The sequence below is a fragment of the Chlorocebus sabaeus genome, chromosome 25, assembly GCF_047675955.1.
Source record: "Chlorocebus sabaeus isolate Y175 chromosome 25, mChlSab1.0.hap1, whole genome shotgun sequence".
Classification (NCBI taxonomy): Eukaryota; Metazoa; Chordata; class Mammalia; order Primates; family Cercopithecidae; genus Chlorocebus; species Chlorocebus sabaeus.
The window spans coordinates 49,979,374-49,996,266 of record NC_132928.1 but is presented as its reverse complement, the minus strand read 5'-3'; the positions used below and the strand labels follow the sequence as shown (position 1 = coordinate 49,996,266).

The following is a 16,893-nucleotide window of genomic DNA, read 5'->3' as shown; positions in this document are numbered from 1 at the left end:
CAGCTACTTGAGAGGCCGAGGCAGGAGAATCGCGTTAACCCAGGGGGCGGAGGTTGCAGTGAGCTGAGATTGTGCCACTTCACTCCAGCCTGGGTGACAGAGTGAAACTCCATCTCACAAAAAAAAAAAAAAAAAAAAAAGAATGCATAATAATCATGAGTAATGAAACACTCTTATTCTGACTGCAGTGTTTTTCTCCTTTCTTCCAGTTTCGCTCTGCTCAAGCTGGAAGCACCTGAGGTGGGCCCCACACGTCCCTCTGCTGTCTACATCGCCCTGTTCTCTCTTCCCTACCACCACCCAGGAGCTGCTGTTTTACCACTTGCCAGGATTGAAATTCGGGGTTCTTACTGGTTAGAGAGCTTGGAGAAACTTAAAACTGGCTCTTGCTTTTGAAAATGTTTTTGTGGGCTCTCCTGGGGTTCCCTGCTGGACTGGACCCCTCTCTCCTGAAGTTCCCTTCACCCATTCAAGCACTGCATCTCTGTCCCAGGAGTCTCTTGCAACCCTTTGCTCAGCCTCTGGGCATCTGGAGGCCGCCCACAGCCTCTTCAGTGGAGGTCTTCTCCCTGTTGACATTTACACAATATTGACTCAAGACAGCCAGCCCCAGAGCCCTCCTCCCTTGGGATACATAGCTCAGCAACGCCTCTCACCATGGAAATCCCCTCACCAAACCTTCACCAAGTTACAGTCCTATCCATGTTTTCTTTTTTTTTTTTTTTTTTTTTTTTTAATTCTTTTTTTTTGAGACGGAGTCTCACTCTGTCACCCAGGCTGGAGTGCAGTGGCCGGATCTCGGCTCACAGCAAGCTCCGCCTCCCGGGTTCACGCCATTCTCCTGCCTCAGCCTCCCGAGTAGCTGGGACTACAGACGCCCGCCACCTCACCCGGCTAGTTTTTTGTATTTTTTAGTAGAGACGGGGTTTCACCGTGTTAGCCAGGATGGTCTCGATCTCCTGACCTCGTGATCCACCCGTCTCGGCCTCCCAAAGTGCTGGGATTACAGGCTTGAGCCACCGCGCCCGGCTATCCATGTTTTCTAAAGTGGGTGAAAGCATCTATGGATCCTGAGATAGATGTTCTTACATTCCCATTGTACAGTCTGTGCACAGCCAGGGGAAGAGGGCCCTGCCCTAGACTCACTTTCGCCTTCTGATTTCTATCCTTTGCCATGTCAGAACTCGTGCAGGAAGAGCCCCTCTGTGATACCCAGTGACATTAAACTCTATGTCACAGGTTAATCTGAGTGAGAACATCTTGGAGAAAAGAAAGCCCAAGTGCCCAGAATGTCCAAGGCAGGAGGTGGGAGAGGGTAGGAAGGTCTAGATCTAGGAGGGAGGTGATAATGGGGACAAGGCTGGTCTGTCATGCAGTCACTCTGCCTCCTTCTCAGCTTTCCCCAGGGCTCTGCCCCTGAGAGCTGCTGGGCTCGGATAGGCCTAGTCCCTGAGGCATCATGCTAATGTCTGTCCTTTGACCTCCAGCTTCTGGCCAAGGGTGAGAACCTGGAGGTGGTTAGCCCTGTCCCCTTGGAAGGTGGCTCTGTGGATATGGTTAATGGCTGGGTTTCCTCCCCAATACAAACATCCCCCACCCAGGGAGGCCTCTCCTCCTCGGGACCTCTGAGCCAGGGCTAAGCATCACCCCCACAGGGCATGCCTCCTCTCCCTCCTTCTCTCAGTGTAGGGTTCAGACTCTTCCGAATAATGTTGAGTGGTTATTTAAAGATCAACACCATCCTGGCTGGGTGCAGTGGCTCAAGCCTGTAATCCCAGCACTTTGGGAGGCCAAAGCGGGAGGATCACTTAAGGTCAAGAGTTTGAGACCAGCCTGGCCAACGTGGTGAAACCCCATCTCTACTAAAAACACAAAATAGCCGGGCACAGTGGTGGCTGCCTGCAGTCCCAGCTACTTGGGAGGCTGAGGCAGGAGAACTGCTTGAACCCGGCAGGCCGAGGCTGCAGTGGCACTCCACCCTGGGTGACAGAGTGAGACTGTGTCTCAAAAAAAAAAAAAAAAAAAAAAAAAAGAGATCAGCCCTGTCCTGGGTTAGAGTGATTGGTTAAATGAATAAACAAATAAAAGAATGTAAAGAGACCCCCAAAAATTAGCCTACCCTGGATTCCTGGATGTCTCGAGAGGACCCTGCCTCCCCCTCCCCCAACAGCACAGCAGCCTGAACTTGCTCCTCTGGCTGTCCAGTCGCCATCTTTGGCCTGATAGAAGTCAGGATATTGGAGTAGGGGAAGGAAGTGTGCAGCCCAGGCACTGGGAAAAAATAGGACCAGGAAACGGTGGGGAAGGGGCCGAGAAAGAGGTATGTTAAGAGCAGGGTCAGTCATGCAGGCAACAAGGACGCATCCACTGGGCACAGATCCAAATCCTCCAGTGGAGCACGAGAAAACCAGCCGAGTGCCCTGCCCCGCTCAGCATCACCTCCCAGACACGTGCCCAGCATTCTGCTGCTGCCCTGGGCACAGGGTTCCAGAAGCACCACAGAGGGAAGGAGACACAGCTGGGGTAGATGTAACCTTACAGGTCTGTCCTCAGGTTCTTAGGCTGGGGCCTCGGAAACCAAGGCAGCCGCGGAGGTTTACCTCAAGAAGCAAACCCCTAGAGAGACTTCCACTCTAGAGCCGTGGGGTCACAACTGGGGGCCAGCAGGAGCCTGTCTGTCCTCAGCCTTCCTGTCCAGCTTTCATGGGTCTTCCTCTCTCTTCTCTGGCAGGGACTGATGCCCTTGGCCATGACGCATCCCCACTTGCTGTCTGCTCAGACGTAGCCTGCGTGACTGAGCCACCACTGCTCCAGCTGTTTCACGTAAGTGTAAGGCACGGGCCACTCCCTTTTCCCCGGGGAGAGGGTGTCTGGGCCACCAGTGGGGAAGGAGCTTCAGAAAGTCCTGGTCACAGAGGGAAGGCCCTTAGGATTCTTTAGTGGGCAGCAGGTTTGTCCTCTGGCTACCCCCATTCCCTGACTTGGCCACCACTGAGTCATTCTGCCGCAGACCTGCTGAGACCTGGGTGGGAACATAGGGACCTCTTTCTCCTGTCCTCAGGACACCTCAGGAGGCAGCTGGTGTGTTAGAAACTCCACAGCACTGGCCCGCGGGCCCTGACGCAGACACTTGTTATCCTATGACTTTAGAAAACTGACTTAATGGTCTCACTTCTCCTCCAGCATTGCTGGGGCTTTTGTAAGATTCAAGAATGTGTATTCGTTATCTTTTGCTGCATCACAAACGACCACAAACTCAACAGCTTAAAACAATACAAAATGATTCTGTTTCTGTGGGTCAGAGGTCCAGACGTGGCTGGTTGACCCTCTGCCTCAAGGTCTCAGCTGGGGTTGTCAATTCATCCCCAAGGTCAACTGGAGAAGGATCCACTTCCACTCTCATGTATGTGGCTGTTCAGTTCCTTTTGGGGGGCTGGATTGAGGGCCTCAGTCCCCAGCCAAGAATTGGCCAGAGGCCACCCTAGGTTTCTTCACATATGGGCTTCCCCAACATGGCAACTTTCAGTATCAAAACCATCAGAGACAATGGCTAGCAAGAGAATAGTCTGAATCTTATATAATCTATTCACAGAAGTGACATCCCATTACCCGTTCTGTTAGAAGCAAGTCACAGGTCACACCCATACTCGGGGGTGGGGCGGGGAGTACACAGGGACATAACTGCCAGGAGGCAGTGACCACTTGGGCCATCTCAGAGCCCGCCTGCCATAAGAGAGCATAAATGGAGCACTTTGTAAACTGTAGGCTGCTGTTTGGGTGTAAGAAGTTACTGCCAGCATTTGCATCTAATTGCAGAGAGACAATGAGCCCTCCTGAAATCACAGAGAGCCACTGAATGTGGGAATGTAAATGCTAAACTGTACCGTTAGTACAGAAATTAGCCGGGTGTGGTAGCCCACGCCTGTGGTCCCAGCTGCTTGGGAGGCTGAGGTGGGAAGATCGCTTGGGCCCTGGAGGTTGAAGCTGCAGTGAGCCGAGATCACAGCACTGCACTCCAGCCTGGGGGACAGAGCAAGACCCTGTCTCAAAAAAAAATTTTTTTTCCATTAGTACTGAGCCTTCAGGTAAACTGTTGAGAGCTGATTAGTTCATCTCACACCCTTTACATGTCCCTTCCTGGCTTATGATTTTAAGGCCAGACCTAAACAGCCACAACAGGTCTAGGCCTTCCTTCTCCCCACAAACATGGTTGTTTGTGGGGTCTTTTCTAGTTCACAAAGAACTCTCACACTCATCCCCCTCGTTCCTCACAGTCACACTTGAGAACTCAGAGGAAGATCAGCGATCCTTGGTTACAATTCCTTACAGTCCTACTGGCGAGGAAGACAGAGGAATGTGAGAACTGAGTGTTTTGTTCATCTTTGCTTCAGAAGTGAGAAAGAAGGTCATTTTCCAATATGGGGCAGCTGCTCAGTGGCACAGGTGATCCTCGAACCTGGGCCTTGAGAACCCCAGCTCTGCCCACACTGCCATGCCCCCAATGTCCAGGCCATTGCTATGTGCAACCTGTGTGGTCCTGAAAGAGGGGTGGCCCAGGACAGGGGCAGGGAGGAGGGAGGGCACTGTTCTTATACGGCTTCTCCATAATTCCCTGTCTCCTCAAACAGACTGGGCACATCCTGGAGCGCTAGTCCAAGCCTGTCTGTGGGGTGGATCACTGCTGCCTCCCCAGCTTCAGGTCACTCCTAGACCTCTCTGTCCCTAAGCAGCCCTCAGCGATGAATATGCAGGGAAGTGTTGGGGGGATGAAGTGGTGCTGTAGTGAAAGTGCCTAAGCCTTCCCCAAGCTGAGATTCATCTGGCCCCGCCTCCAGAGGCCCCAAGAAACCTCTGAAGCATGGCCCACCATGCACCTGGGCAAAATCAAAGCGGTCTCAAACAGGGACGCTCAAGTCTGCCGATGGGATTGAGCTGAGAGATGCGGCTTGCTGCCCCCTGGTGGTCTGTCAGAGTCATAACTGCCAGGGCTGTGACAAGCTGAACAGTGAGCTTTTAAGTCTGACACCATGTGTCAGACATGGTGCCTAAGGCTGCAGGGGATAGGAGACCATGTAAGACACAAACCCTGATCCCAGAGGACTTATAATATAGTGGAGGAATCAACATGTTGCCACATGAAAAGTTGATTCTTATCCCACCCAGTGGGATTTGAAGAGCGAACCATGAAGGGCATTGCAATAGGAGCCCAGAAGTGAGAGAGCATCAGGGCTGGGGCACTCAGGGGAGGCTTCTCAGAACCTTGAAGGAAGAGCAGGATTGAAACAGACAGAAAAAGAAAGACCACACACTCCCCTGTCGAAAGCCCCCTCAGGAACCCCCACGGCCTCCAGGAGAGTTCATCCGGATTCCTTGCCCGGGTTGCCGCCTCTCCAGGCACATGCCTGCCCTGGCCTGTCCCAGCCTCGCCAGATTCCTCGCAGTTCCTGGAACTGTTCTCTTCACACCCCTGGACTGTTCATTCTCCCTCCCCACCTTGTCTACCGGATAGGCTGTCACTCACCTTTTAGGATTCACCTCAATACAACATCTGCAGTGGAGCATCTCCCCCCGAGTCGTTAGCTGCCCCACTCTGTGTTCCACAGTTCTGGCCTGCGATTCTGTGGCTGCGAGTCTCACACTGTATCGTAAGGGTTGCCCTGTGTATTTTCATCACTAAGCAATAAGCTGCTTAAGAACTGTAGGACTGTGGCTCACACTTGTAATCCCAGCACTTTGGGAGGCCGAGGCGGGTGGATCACCCAACTTGGTGGGTGGTCAGGAATTCGAGACCAGCCTGGCCAACGTGGTGAAATGCTGTTTCTACTGAAAATAGAAAAATTAGCCCAGTGTGGGGCTGCACATCTGTAATCCCAGCTACTCGGGAGGCTGAGGCACGAGAATCACTTGAACCCGGTAGGTAGAGGTTGCAGTGAGCCGAGACTGCACCATTGCACTCCACGCTGGGGGACAGAGTGAGACTCCATCTCCAAAAAAAGGAACAGTGGGACTGCATGGTGGGGCAGCAGATCATGTAGGCGGAAGAAAGGGAGGTGGGGAGGGAAAGATAAATAGGGTGAGCGTGCAGGAACTTGGGGGATGGCTATGCCTTTGAAGCTGTCTCTAAAAGTTTATGGGCAGATAAATGTATCCTGCAGGCAATGTGGTGCATGAGAGTCACAGAAACGCCCAGGGGTATGAAGAAAGGCTTAACAGCTGGTGGCAGGAAGGGTACTCAGAGACAAAACTGGGAAGGTTCGTTAGGAAACCATTGTGCCACTGCAGCTTGAGAGGTGACGAGTCTTCACTGGAGTGGGCGACAGAAGACTGGGGAAGCCAAAGAAGAATTTGAGGAGTTTCAATTCTGGGCAGATGGGGGAATGTCCCATGGCCTTGTCAAACTCTCATGTGCAACTTATTCAGTTGAGACCTTGTGAAAATGCAAACTCTGACTCATTAGTCCTGTGAAGGGCCTGAGATGCCATCTATCTAGTGGCGCTCCCAGGTTATGCCCACGCTGCTAGTCCACAGAGCAGGAGTGGATGTGGAGCCACGCTGCTGGGCAGGTGCAGCTCTCTAGGACGACAGTGGTGGGCAGGTGGTATATTTGGGTGAAGAGATAAAGGTACCCCTTTTACCCGGTGAGCACGCCAGGGTGCACAGCTTTGTGAGCAGAGTGCGGTTGGGTTCTAGCCCCACTTACCCTTTGAGTAATAAACAACTTGCAAAGCCCTTCGGGGCAGCTATGGTGGAGTCACCAACAGAGACAGACAGGTCAGAGGCGGGGAGTCCATTTGGAGAGCAGGGTGATGACTTTAGCCTGTCACAACTGAGTTTGAGATGACCACTGGGACATCCACCGAAATGGCCATCTGCTAGCAGTTGGAGACCCAGACTTGGGGTCTGTGGGCTCACTGATGATATGCCACACAGTGAAGAAAGCAAAATGAGGGTTGGCTGGGAATCATCTAACCCTTCTGGCTCTTTTCAGCAGGTAACTCTCTTATTCCAACATCTCTGTCCTTTCTGTTGTCTTGCAGGTCACCGTTCCCTTTACTGAACGTAAGTGATCTAGTCATTTTTCCATCTCCAAGATGCCAAGTCCCCAGTCCCCACCCTCCTGCCCCCTTGGTCCCAGTGCACCTGGGAGGCTCAGAAATCCGCATTTACTGACCTAAAAGGATAAGCTGCCTGAAGCCAGGACAGCCTCATGCCCAGAGCTTGCCTCTGTCCTGTTCATTCAGCCTCAGAAGCCAGGACCAGTCTCCCCAGTCTGGCCACAGCCTTCCAGGGCCCAGGATGCCACACACCACTCCCTCTGGGCTTGCCCTGCCCTTGTTTTTCAGGAGGGTTTGAAGAACAGAGATACCCCTAAAAGAAGTGCGGGTTTGAGCCAGAGAAGAGCCACCTGATGTTTTTGAGAGTTGGCCCTTTCCCCGCCAGCCCGGGACAAGGGCTCAGGGACCACTGGGGTGTGTGCCAGGATGGCGGGGATCAAGAGCACAGCCTTGGGGATGAACGGGCTGGGTGGAATCGCAGCCAAATTATTCTCCACCCCCGTTTAGCATGCGTGCAGTAGGGGTAGCTAATAACTGCCCCAAAGGGTTACCGCGAAGATGTGGTAAGATGCGTGGGGGTGCTTAGCATGATGCCACACAGGGAGGAGCCCCACAGTCAGCAGCAGCTGTTCCTCTGTGTCTGGAGCCACGCAGAAGCCGGGGCTAAGAAGGGTGTGAGGGGAGAGGAAAGGTGAGAAGAGCACCAAAGGGGAAAGATCGTGAGAACTTTTTGAAACTGGATAGAAGCAAGGGGCAGAATTAGCACTCAGCTTTCTCTCTTCCTTCCCGCAGCTGTTATCTGCCCTGTGCCAAACACCTCCAACTTCCCCCACTTAGGCTGGCCCGGTCTGGAGCCAGAGCCAGTCCTCAGCCTTCAGGAAGCCCCTGGGGCCTGGCCCTTCCTGCACCTGCTGCTCTCAGGCCCCCTGCCCCAGCCTCGGGGCAGTTCCAGAAAGACTGCCCCCGGCCCAGCCCAGGGCTGCAGCCACAGCTGGTCCTCAGCCCTCCGCACATCTTTGCAGAGTTTGATGGGGCGCCGGGCGGATGACAGCGGGAACGGTTGTGATCACTGGCGGAATCCTAGCTACGGTGATCCTCCTCTGCATCATTGCCGTCCTGTGCTACTGCAGGCTCCAGGTCAGTCCCCGGGACCCGTAGCCAGAAGCTGCCAGGCCACCAGCAAACCTCTTTTTCATTATGGGGGCAGAAACTGGAGGCTGACTTCAGTGCCCACAGAGCCCAAAGCCATGGAATATGGCAGGCGTAAGTCGAGGAGGCTGGGAGTTGGGGCTGGTCAGAAGGAAGCTAAGCACCCCCCAGCCTGCCGGCTCAGAGCGCACAGAAAGTGTGCTGGGGAGATACGGGGTCATTGGGTTGTGTCTCCTGCACCTCTGAGATTTCAGGGGCGTGGGAAGAGCACCATTCTGGGGAGACTCTGAAAGCTGCCGCCAGCAGCCCCAGCCCTGTCCTCAATATGTGTGTGTCCCTGCCCAACTCAACCACAGCCTGGAGTTACTGTGAGGAGCAGTGGGAGGGGAAAGGGAAAGCAGCACTGGCTTTGCAAAGCTGGGAATAGAAACTTGTGGAGCAGGCCGCTGGGGTTCAGTGCCTGGCACTAGGTTCTCCATGGAGCAGGGGCAGGGGCACCTGTGCACACTCAAAAATGCGTGGGGTCGGGGAAGCATTCATGCTCTCAGGCATCCCTCTCCCCTTCCGCACAGTATTACTGCTGCAAGAAGAGCGGAACCGAGGATGCAGACGAGGAGGAGGAGCGGGAGCACGACCTTCCCACGCATCCGAGAGGCCCCAGCTGCAATGCCTGCAGCTCCCAGGCCCTGGACGGCAGAGGCAGCCTGGCACCTCTCACCAGCGGGCCCTGCAGCCAGCCGTGCGGGGTGGCCGCGAGCCACTGCACTACCTGCTCCCCGTACAGCTCCCCCTTTTACATACGGACGACTGACATGGTGCCCAATGGGGGTGGAGGCGAGAGGCTCTCCTTTGCTCCCACATGCTACAAAGAGGGGGGACCCCCATCCCTCAAATTGGCAGCACCCCAGAGTTATCCGGTGACCTGGCCAGGCTCTGGGCGTGAGGCCTTCACCAATCCAAGGGCTATTAGTACAGACGTATAAACCCTTCCACCCCTGACCCCCACACACACCCACACTGATGCCCTGGCGGGGGCCATGGGGGCGGTGGATGACCCTCCAGCAGCCCCACAGGGGCTGTCTCTGTTTCTTTGGCTTTTCTCGCTCCGCAGTGGAGGGTTTACTAGGATTTACGCTTTTGAGTGCATTGAGAACCAGGACAGGGCCTGGCTCCAACTCTGTGGCCCAGAGGTGGGGGACTGCTAGGTCAAGTCTGCAGCTTCGCCAGTTTCTTGGTTGGGACACTCCTCTGGCAGCCCCAGTACCACCACAACCCCTTGCAGTGTGCCCCAGTCCCCTGAATTTGCTGAACTGCAAAAAGGAGCACCGGGGAAAGCTCAGCAAAGGCTCTGGAGCCCTCCAGGGTCCACGGGAGATGAAGCATTTGTGCCTAGGAGAAGCGGACAGAGGGCAAGGGAGAAGTGAGAGCTGCAATTCCAGCACTGGAGAACCGAGGGGCAGGGCGTCAACGGCACTGCTTCAGGAGGAGCTTGCTGAGATGAATTCAACAGCTAGTTCACAACCAAGTTTTGTACGTTGGTTACCATAGCTACTGCTGTCACTGTAGCTGCTCCCGTAGGGACGTTGATTCCTGAACGTATCACATCTCACCTGCCCCCTTCCTCGTGGAACACGTCAAGTTGACTTTAAAGCCTAAGGTTGCCTGTGGGGACTGCACCAGAAAGTGACTGTCTAACCTTGTGTTCCCCGAAATCCTTTCTCTGCCTTAGGAACCAGCGCCCCCTGCTGGAGAAGCTTTTTCATTTTTGTTAGCCGACTTCTAGTAGCTTAGCAAAGAGACCAGCTGACTGTCTCTCGGCCCAGCCCACCACGCCGAGCAGCTTGCGTGGATGCAGTCCTGTGAGGGTGTGTGCATGCCCGTTCCCAGGTGTACACACACACACACCAGTCACCACGGGTAGGCACCAGGGGCTTTGTACCTTCAGGAGCTGCAAAAAGGAAAGGTCTCCCATGTACCATGGAGAAGGAAAAGTCTGATCCCCAAACAGCTTGTTAAGGCAGCCAGCGGGCTAGTGAACAGGAGGAGCACGGAGTCTCCGTGGGGCGATGCTGCAGCGGCTGAAACCACGTCAACTCCGCCAGAGCCGGCATTCTACATGAGCATCCACCCGTGATGCCGTTGAGCAGGATCTTCAACCCACCAGAGCAACAGCCCAGTCCTGAGGATGGGAGGGACGTGACTTAGCTTTGGGATTCCACGCTCGCCGCCCTCCCTTGGCCGCCCTACTCCCCAGTCTCCTGGCAATGAGCCTTTTATTGTGTCTCACACCAGCCTCATTTCCAACTCCGACTTCCCACTTAGAATGTGGCAGTGGCTTTATGCTTTGTGAGTATCTTGATGAGTTTTCCAGTGGCCTCTGCAGAAGCTGGCCCCCTTCTAAGGGCATAGAAGTGACTCCCACTCCTGAGTCACTGAATTCAAGGAGGGTGGGGCGGGGAAAGGGCTGGCCCCCTTGCTGAAATCTTGATTCTGCATCTGACGAAGGTCAGGTGCCGCTGAGGGAGCAGGGAGCGGGCAGGGAGGAGGAGGGGAATGCACATCTTTTGCACCACTATTAAGGCACCTGTCACCTCACATTTCAATCTAGAATCAAAGTGCCCTGGGTTGAGAAACAGACCTGGGCTCTGGTCACACTTTGGTCACTCATTAGCTCTATGACCAGTCACTAGTCTCTGAGATTCCATTTATTCCAGGGAAACGAGGCTTGCCCAGATAGACTAAGAACCCTTTAGTGCTCCAAGAAGTGAGAATTTCCGAAAAAGATCTGCCGGCCCAGACCACTCCCTCTTGCCCTAATCCTGGCAGGGCCTGGATGTATTTACCCAACTCTCTGATCTTGTGTGCAGGGATGCTTGCTGATGGATGAAAGACCACCATAAAACAAGATTAGCAGCAAAACAATTTTAATTGTCAGTGAAAAGCAAACATGTTTGTCAGACTTTCCTATGGAGTCACTTCAAATGGTAACTTCTCTTGTACCAGGAAGCAGCTGTAGGTGGGGTAATGGGGTCTGTCTCCTGGTGCAGAGGGGCAGCTTACGGCAGCAGTTTCAGCACACGCGTCCCACAGCCAGCCCTAACTGGGCCAAGTGCAAGCTCCTGACGAGCTGCTGGGCCTGGCAGCGTTCCCCACTTCCTAGTGCCTTGCTCCCCGGGAATTCCACAGCCAATCAACCACAGCAGCCATGTCCTTCTCACCAGAAATGACATCATTCCTACATCCTGCCTTTGTAAAAATCAAGACCCAATTAACCATCACCCGCTTCTTGCCCCTGATCGATGGGGTCCCTGAGTGCAAGCGTCCTGTGCAATCCCCTCCCTCCTACCGCTTTCCTAGCTAAGCCCTGCCAGCCCCACAAATCACAATCTGGGTTTGGGGCATTGGAGAGATGGTGGGCCCCAGCTCTTCCCCACATAGCCCACGCTGCTCAGGGCACGGGCTCCAACCAGGCTGGAGATTGCCTGCCTGCCCGCTGCTGCTGCAGGGCCCCACCCTGTGGAAAAGGGAGCTCCCCCACTCAACTGCACTGTCCTTTTCTGCTGTCTAGTCTGTGCTAAGGGACACTATTTGTACTCTTTTCAAACGGTGCCCTAAATTGGAAGAGAAGGAGGGGCCAGGAACACAGCCCTCTCCGCAGTCTTTCTCCACCTCCACTTCACCACTCCTGCTATAGACTTCTTGTCTTGCATCTTTGATAACTTGGAGTCGCAACCGAGTGAATGTCGGAATAAATGAGAGATTCGAAGTAGAAATCCCACAGGGTCCTTCGTTCTTCACCGGGGGAAGTGAAGGGAGCAGTTGGTGTGGATTTAAGAGTGAAGCCTCCTCTTCAATACCCAGAGCGTCTGTGTTCAACGCCGTCCCTGCTCCCATGCTAGCAAACCTCCACCTTGTTGCCTGGCGTGCCCCCATTGCCTCGGTCAGAGTTCAATCGGCGGAGATTTGCTGCTTGTTGGGAAAGTGGCTGAAGGGCCCTGATGAGGATAGTGAGTTTCCCTGGGGGGCAACCCAGGCCTCGGCCCCTGCTCCTGCCCTTCCTGTCTTCCCAACCCACCACACACCTTCCAGGCTGGTGGTCTTCCCACCTGTGTAGCTCGGGGTAAAATCACTTCTCTGAAGCCTCAGGAGATCATGTCACATGGCCAGCCCTTTGTTACAGGGGCAGCAAGGGAAGGGGGAAATTGGGACCAGATCCCCAGTGCAGCCCAGCAGAGACTACAGAAGCGGAGAGGGATGGAGGGGGACTGGAGAACTGGAAACTAGCTTTGTGTGTGGAAGGGAGAATTCGGGGATGAAGTGAGAGCGTCGTGTGTGTGTGTGTGTGTGTGTGTGTGTGTGCGCGCGCGTGCATGTGCACATGGCTATGTACGAGAGAGCTGCTTTCTCCCCACCTCAGGGCCTCAGGGTGAGCCCTGACTGCAGCTTGGGGGTGCAGCAGGCAGCCTTCCCCAGCAGTCCAGCACCCAGGCCTCCAACCCTGCAGCAGCCTTCCCTAGCACCATTGGGAGCACAGCTTCCTTCACCCTCAGCCCAGGGAGCAGTTGGCCACAGCTCTGTCACCACAGCTGTCCTATGGGAACAGAAACCAGACTCTGAGGCACACTCAACCTCGCACCCATCCCAACCTCCAGCCATGTCCTTTGCCGCCGCAGGGCAGCCAGCTCCCACCTGGCCTCCAGCCTCTCACCCGGCACATCTGCTTGGCCTCGTGCTTGCTGGCGGGTCACAGCCCTGACCCAGCTCTTCTCCCTGGTGGCCCCCAACTGCCCTCAGCCTCAGCTCCAGCTGGGGAGGAGGGTGGAGGAGCAGCTTGAGTCAGACTGAGGAATGCAAGGGAGGTGCTGGCTGTCCTTGTCACTGTTCTTTGGAAAATGCCTCCATCAGTGCCTGAAGTTCAAGGAGTGTGGGCTGTTTTCTTTCTGAGCTATGAGCAAATCGAGCTGGGGGACTCCAGGGCGTGCTGCGCTATCCCGGGAGTCTCGGCCTTGGGTGTTTGGTGATCTTCCCCTGGAAATAATCAGTGGTCCCTGAGCAGCACTTGTAAACTTGAACGTAGAAAGCTGGGTGAGAAGTTTTCATCCTCTGCACTGTTCAGGCCCAAAAAAGTGGGAGGCAGAGGCCCTCGTCAAAGTGGCACATTGCCCTCATACCTGGGGGCTTTCCAACCAGCAGCTCTGGCACCCCAGATTCCAGCAGCCCCATGATAGCATTATCCAGCCCACATCCCCAAAACCTGTCCCTGGCACTCTGTCCCTGAGGCTTCTGGGGGGACTTTAAGGAGAAGCTTCTTTCACCATAAAAACGTCTCACCCAGTTTTCTACGCTCAAGTTTACAAGTGCTGTTCAGGGTCTATTGATTATTTACAGGAGAACATTGCCAGACTACCTAAGGCTGAGACTCCTGGGATAGGGCAGCATACCCCAGAATGCCCCAGCTTGATTTGCTCAGAACTCAGAAAGAAAACGGCCCACCCTCCTTGAACCCCAGGCACTGACAGAGGCGTTTCCTAAAGAAGAGTGACAAGGACAGCCAGCACCTCCCCTGCACTCCTCAGTCTGACTCAAGCTACTCCTCCGCCCTCCTCCCCAGCTGGCCCCTCTCTCCACCAGCTCCCCCTCCCAACGGCCATCCTTCCTTCATCGCCCGTCAGCTCACTGGGTGGAGAACCACGTAGTCCACAACCTCTCAGAACACACCGCTTGCACCTTCACAGCGTGCCTCAGGAGGAGTTGTACATGGCTGCATCCTCCAGCCCAGCACACAGCACCCTTCACGCAGCTGGCTCGTGCTGAGGATGGCAGGAGGAGGTGAAGGAGGAGCTCCTGGGTCACAAAGCCGTTCTCTCTTTTCTCCTGTGACCTAACACCCCAGCAGACACAGCAGTCTAGTGGCGGCGGTTAGAAGGTGGGACGTGGAAGCTGACTTCAGCTGGAATCCTGGCTCTACCACTTACTGTGTGACTTTAGGCAACTTTGGGGACCTCTCTGTGTCTCAGTTTTCTCACTTGTAAAGTTGGGATCATAATGCCCACTGTATTCCATTAAAATTAAGTGAGCTGGCTGAGTGCGGTGGCTCACTCCTGTAATCCCAGCACTTTGGGAGGCAGAGGCGGGCAGATCGCCTGAGCTCAGAAGTTTGAGACCACCCTGGGCAACATGGTCAAATCCTGTCTCTACAAAAACACAAAAAATTAGCCAGACGAAGTGGCAGGCACCTGTAGTCCCTGCTACTTGGGAAGCTAAGGCACTGAGAATCACTTGAGTTCCAGAGGTGGAGGTTGCAGTGAGCCAAGATTGCACCACTGCACTCCAGCTTGGGCTACATAGTGAGATACCATCTCAAAAAAAAAAAAATTAGGTGAGCTGACACCTCACTTAATTTTAATGGATACAGTGGGCATTCTGGTCCCAATGTGATGCCTCACATTAATGATAATGGCACATGTGGTAGCCACTATCATTAGCAGTACAGCCAAGTCCAAACTCTACCACTCACAACATGACAGCCAATAAGTTGAGAGAAGGTGTTGGGCTAAGGAAGATGATTTTATTTCCGGGAGCTTCCAACTGAGAAGATGGAGGACCAATGTCCTAAAGAACCTTTTCTTTTTTTTTTCTTTTTTTTTTTTGATGAGTTGGAGTCTCGCTCTGTTGCCCAGGCTGAAGTGCAATGGCATGATCTTCAGCTCACTGCAAGCTCCGCCTCCTGGGTTCAAGCAATTCTCCTGCCTAGGCCTCCCAAGTAGCTGGGATCATAGGTGCCCGCCACCACACCCAGCTAATTTTTCTATTCTTAGTAGAGACGGGGTTTCACCATACTGGCCAGGCTGGTCTCTTGGCCAGGCTGGTCTTGAACTCCTGACCTCGTTATCCTCCTGCCTCAGTGTCCGAAAGAGCCCTGAGGGATGCCTTGTTAGTGGAGAGCGGCCTCCAGCACATCCTGCGTGTCTTAGGACAGGACACGCCATGCCTTCCTGCTCTGGAACAGGGACTTGGCTCCCTTTGAGCCTCTCTGGGGGCTTTCAACAGGCAAAGGGCCTGTTATGCTCCAACTGCTGAACAATTTTCTCCCCACAAGGTCAAGGGCAGAAGGCTACAGTGAAAAACAGTATTAGCTGGCACAGGTTCATTCACATTGTATGAATTTTTAAAAATTTTTTTTTGTTGTTTATTTTTTTGAGATGGAATCTCACTCTGTCACCCAGGCTGGAGTGCAGTAGCACGATCTTGGCTCACTGCAACCTCTGCCTCCCAGGTTCAAGCAATTCTCCTGCCTCAGCCTCCTGAGGAGCTGGGATTACAGGTGTGCACCCCCACGCCCGGCCAATTTTTGTATTTTTAGTAGACACAATTTTTGTATTTTTGTATTTTTAGTTTCACCATGTTGGCCAGGCTGGTCTAGAACTCCTGACTTCATGATCTGCCCACCTTGGCCTCTCAAAGTGCTGGGATTACAGGCTTGAGCCACTGTGCCTGGCCCATGAATTTTTTAAAAATATTTTTGTTGGCCAGAAGCAGTGGCTCATGCCTGTAATCCCAGTACTTTGGGAGGCCAAGGCAGGTGGATCAGCTGAGGTCAGGAGTCCAAGACCAGCCTGACCAACATGGTGAAACCCTGTCTCTACTGAAAATACAAAAATTAGCTGAGTGTGGTAGTGCATGCCTGTAATCCCAGCTACTTGGGAGGCTGAGACAGGAGAATTGCTTGAACCCGGGAGGCGGAGGTTTCGGTGAGCTGAGATGGTGTCATTACACTCCAGTCTGGGTAATGAGCAAAACTCCATCAAAAAAATACATGTATCTGTTTTCGTTGCAGTAAAAACACATATATACTATATAATATAAAATTTGTGATTTTAACCTTTTTAAATTCAGTATACAATTCAGTGGTATTAATAAATATTCACAGTGCTGGTCCAGTGTGGTGGTGCATGCTTGTAATCCCAGCACTTCGGGAGGCCAAGATGGGAGGATCACTTGAGCCCAGGAGCTCTAGACCAGCCTGGACAACATAGCAAGACCCTGTCTCTGTGAAAAATAGGAAAAAGTAGCCAGGTGTAGTGGCACATGCCTGTGGTACCAGCTCCTTGAAAGGCTGAGGTGGGAGGATCACTCGAGCCCAGGAGTTTGAGGCTGCAGTGAGCTGTGACTGTACCACTCCAGTCCAGACTGGGTGCCAGAGGGAGACTCTGTCTCTCAAAAATAAAAATAAAAGGCTGGGTGTGGTGGCTCATGTCTGTAATCTCAGTACTTTGGGAGGCAGAGGTGGGTGGATCACGAGGTCAGTAGATAGAGACCAGCCTAGCCAATATGGTGAAACCCTGCCTCTACTAAAAATACAAAAATTAGCTGGGTGTGGTGGTGCACGCCTGTAATCCCAGCCACCCAGGAGGCTGAGGCAGAAGAATCGCTTGAAGCCAGGAGGCAGAGGTTGCAGTGAGCCTAGACTGCACCACTGTACTCCAGCCTGGGCGACAGAGTGAGACTCCATCTCAAAATAAATAAATTTAATTAATTAATATTCACAGTATTGTGCAACCATTACCATTATGTTTCCAAAGATTTTTCTTTTTCTTGTTTGTTTTATTTGAGACAGCATATAGGGTCTGGTTTTGTCACTAAGGCTGGAGTTCAGTGGTGCAATCTCAGCTCATTGTAACCTCTGCCT

General features: G+C 53.5%; 1 protein-coding gene across 14 annotated transcripts in view; it reads left to right on the top strand.

Annotated features, from left to right (window-relative positions):
- Positions 1–11,977, top strand: part of LOC103231034 (protein FAM163A) — a 71,113-nt gene extending 59,136 nt beyond the window's left edge. For 8 of the 14 annotated variants that reach the window (XM_037985883.2, XM_037985882.2, XM_037985886.2 and 5 more), the window contains 5 exons: positions 210–240; positions 2,732–2,823; positions 7,038–7,059; positions 8,078–8,192; positions 8,777–11,977. In XM_037985883.2, the coding sequence (XP_037841811.1) occupies positions 8,100–8,192; positions 8,777–9,187 (504 nt within the window). In that variant the 5' untranslated portion in view covers positions 210–240; positions 2,732–2,823; positions 7,038–7,059; positions 8,078–8,099 and the 3' untranslated portion in view covers positions 9,188–11,977. Of the gene's footprint in view, positions 1–209; positions 354–2,731; positions 2,824–6,988; positions 7,060–8,077; positions 8,193–8,776 lie in introns of all 14 variants that reach the window. The other 6 variants (XM_037985879.2, XM_073011729.1, XM_037985887.2 and 3 more) reach the window with 4 other exon arrangements.
- Positions 11,978–16,893: the final 4,916 nt, after the last annotated feature.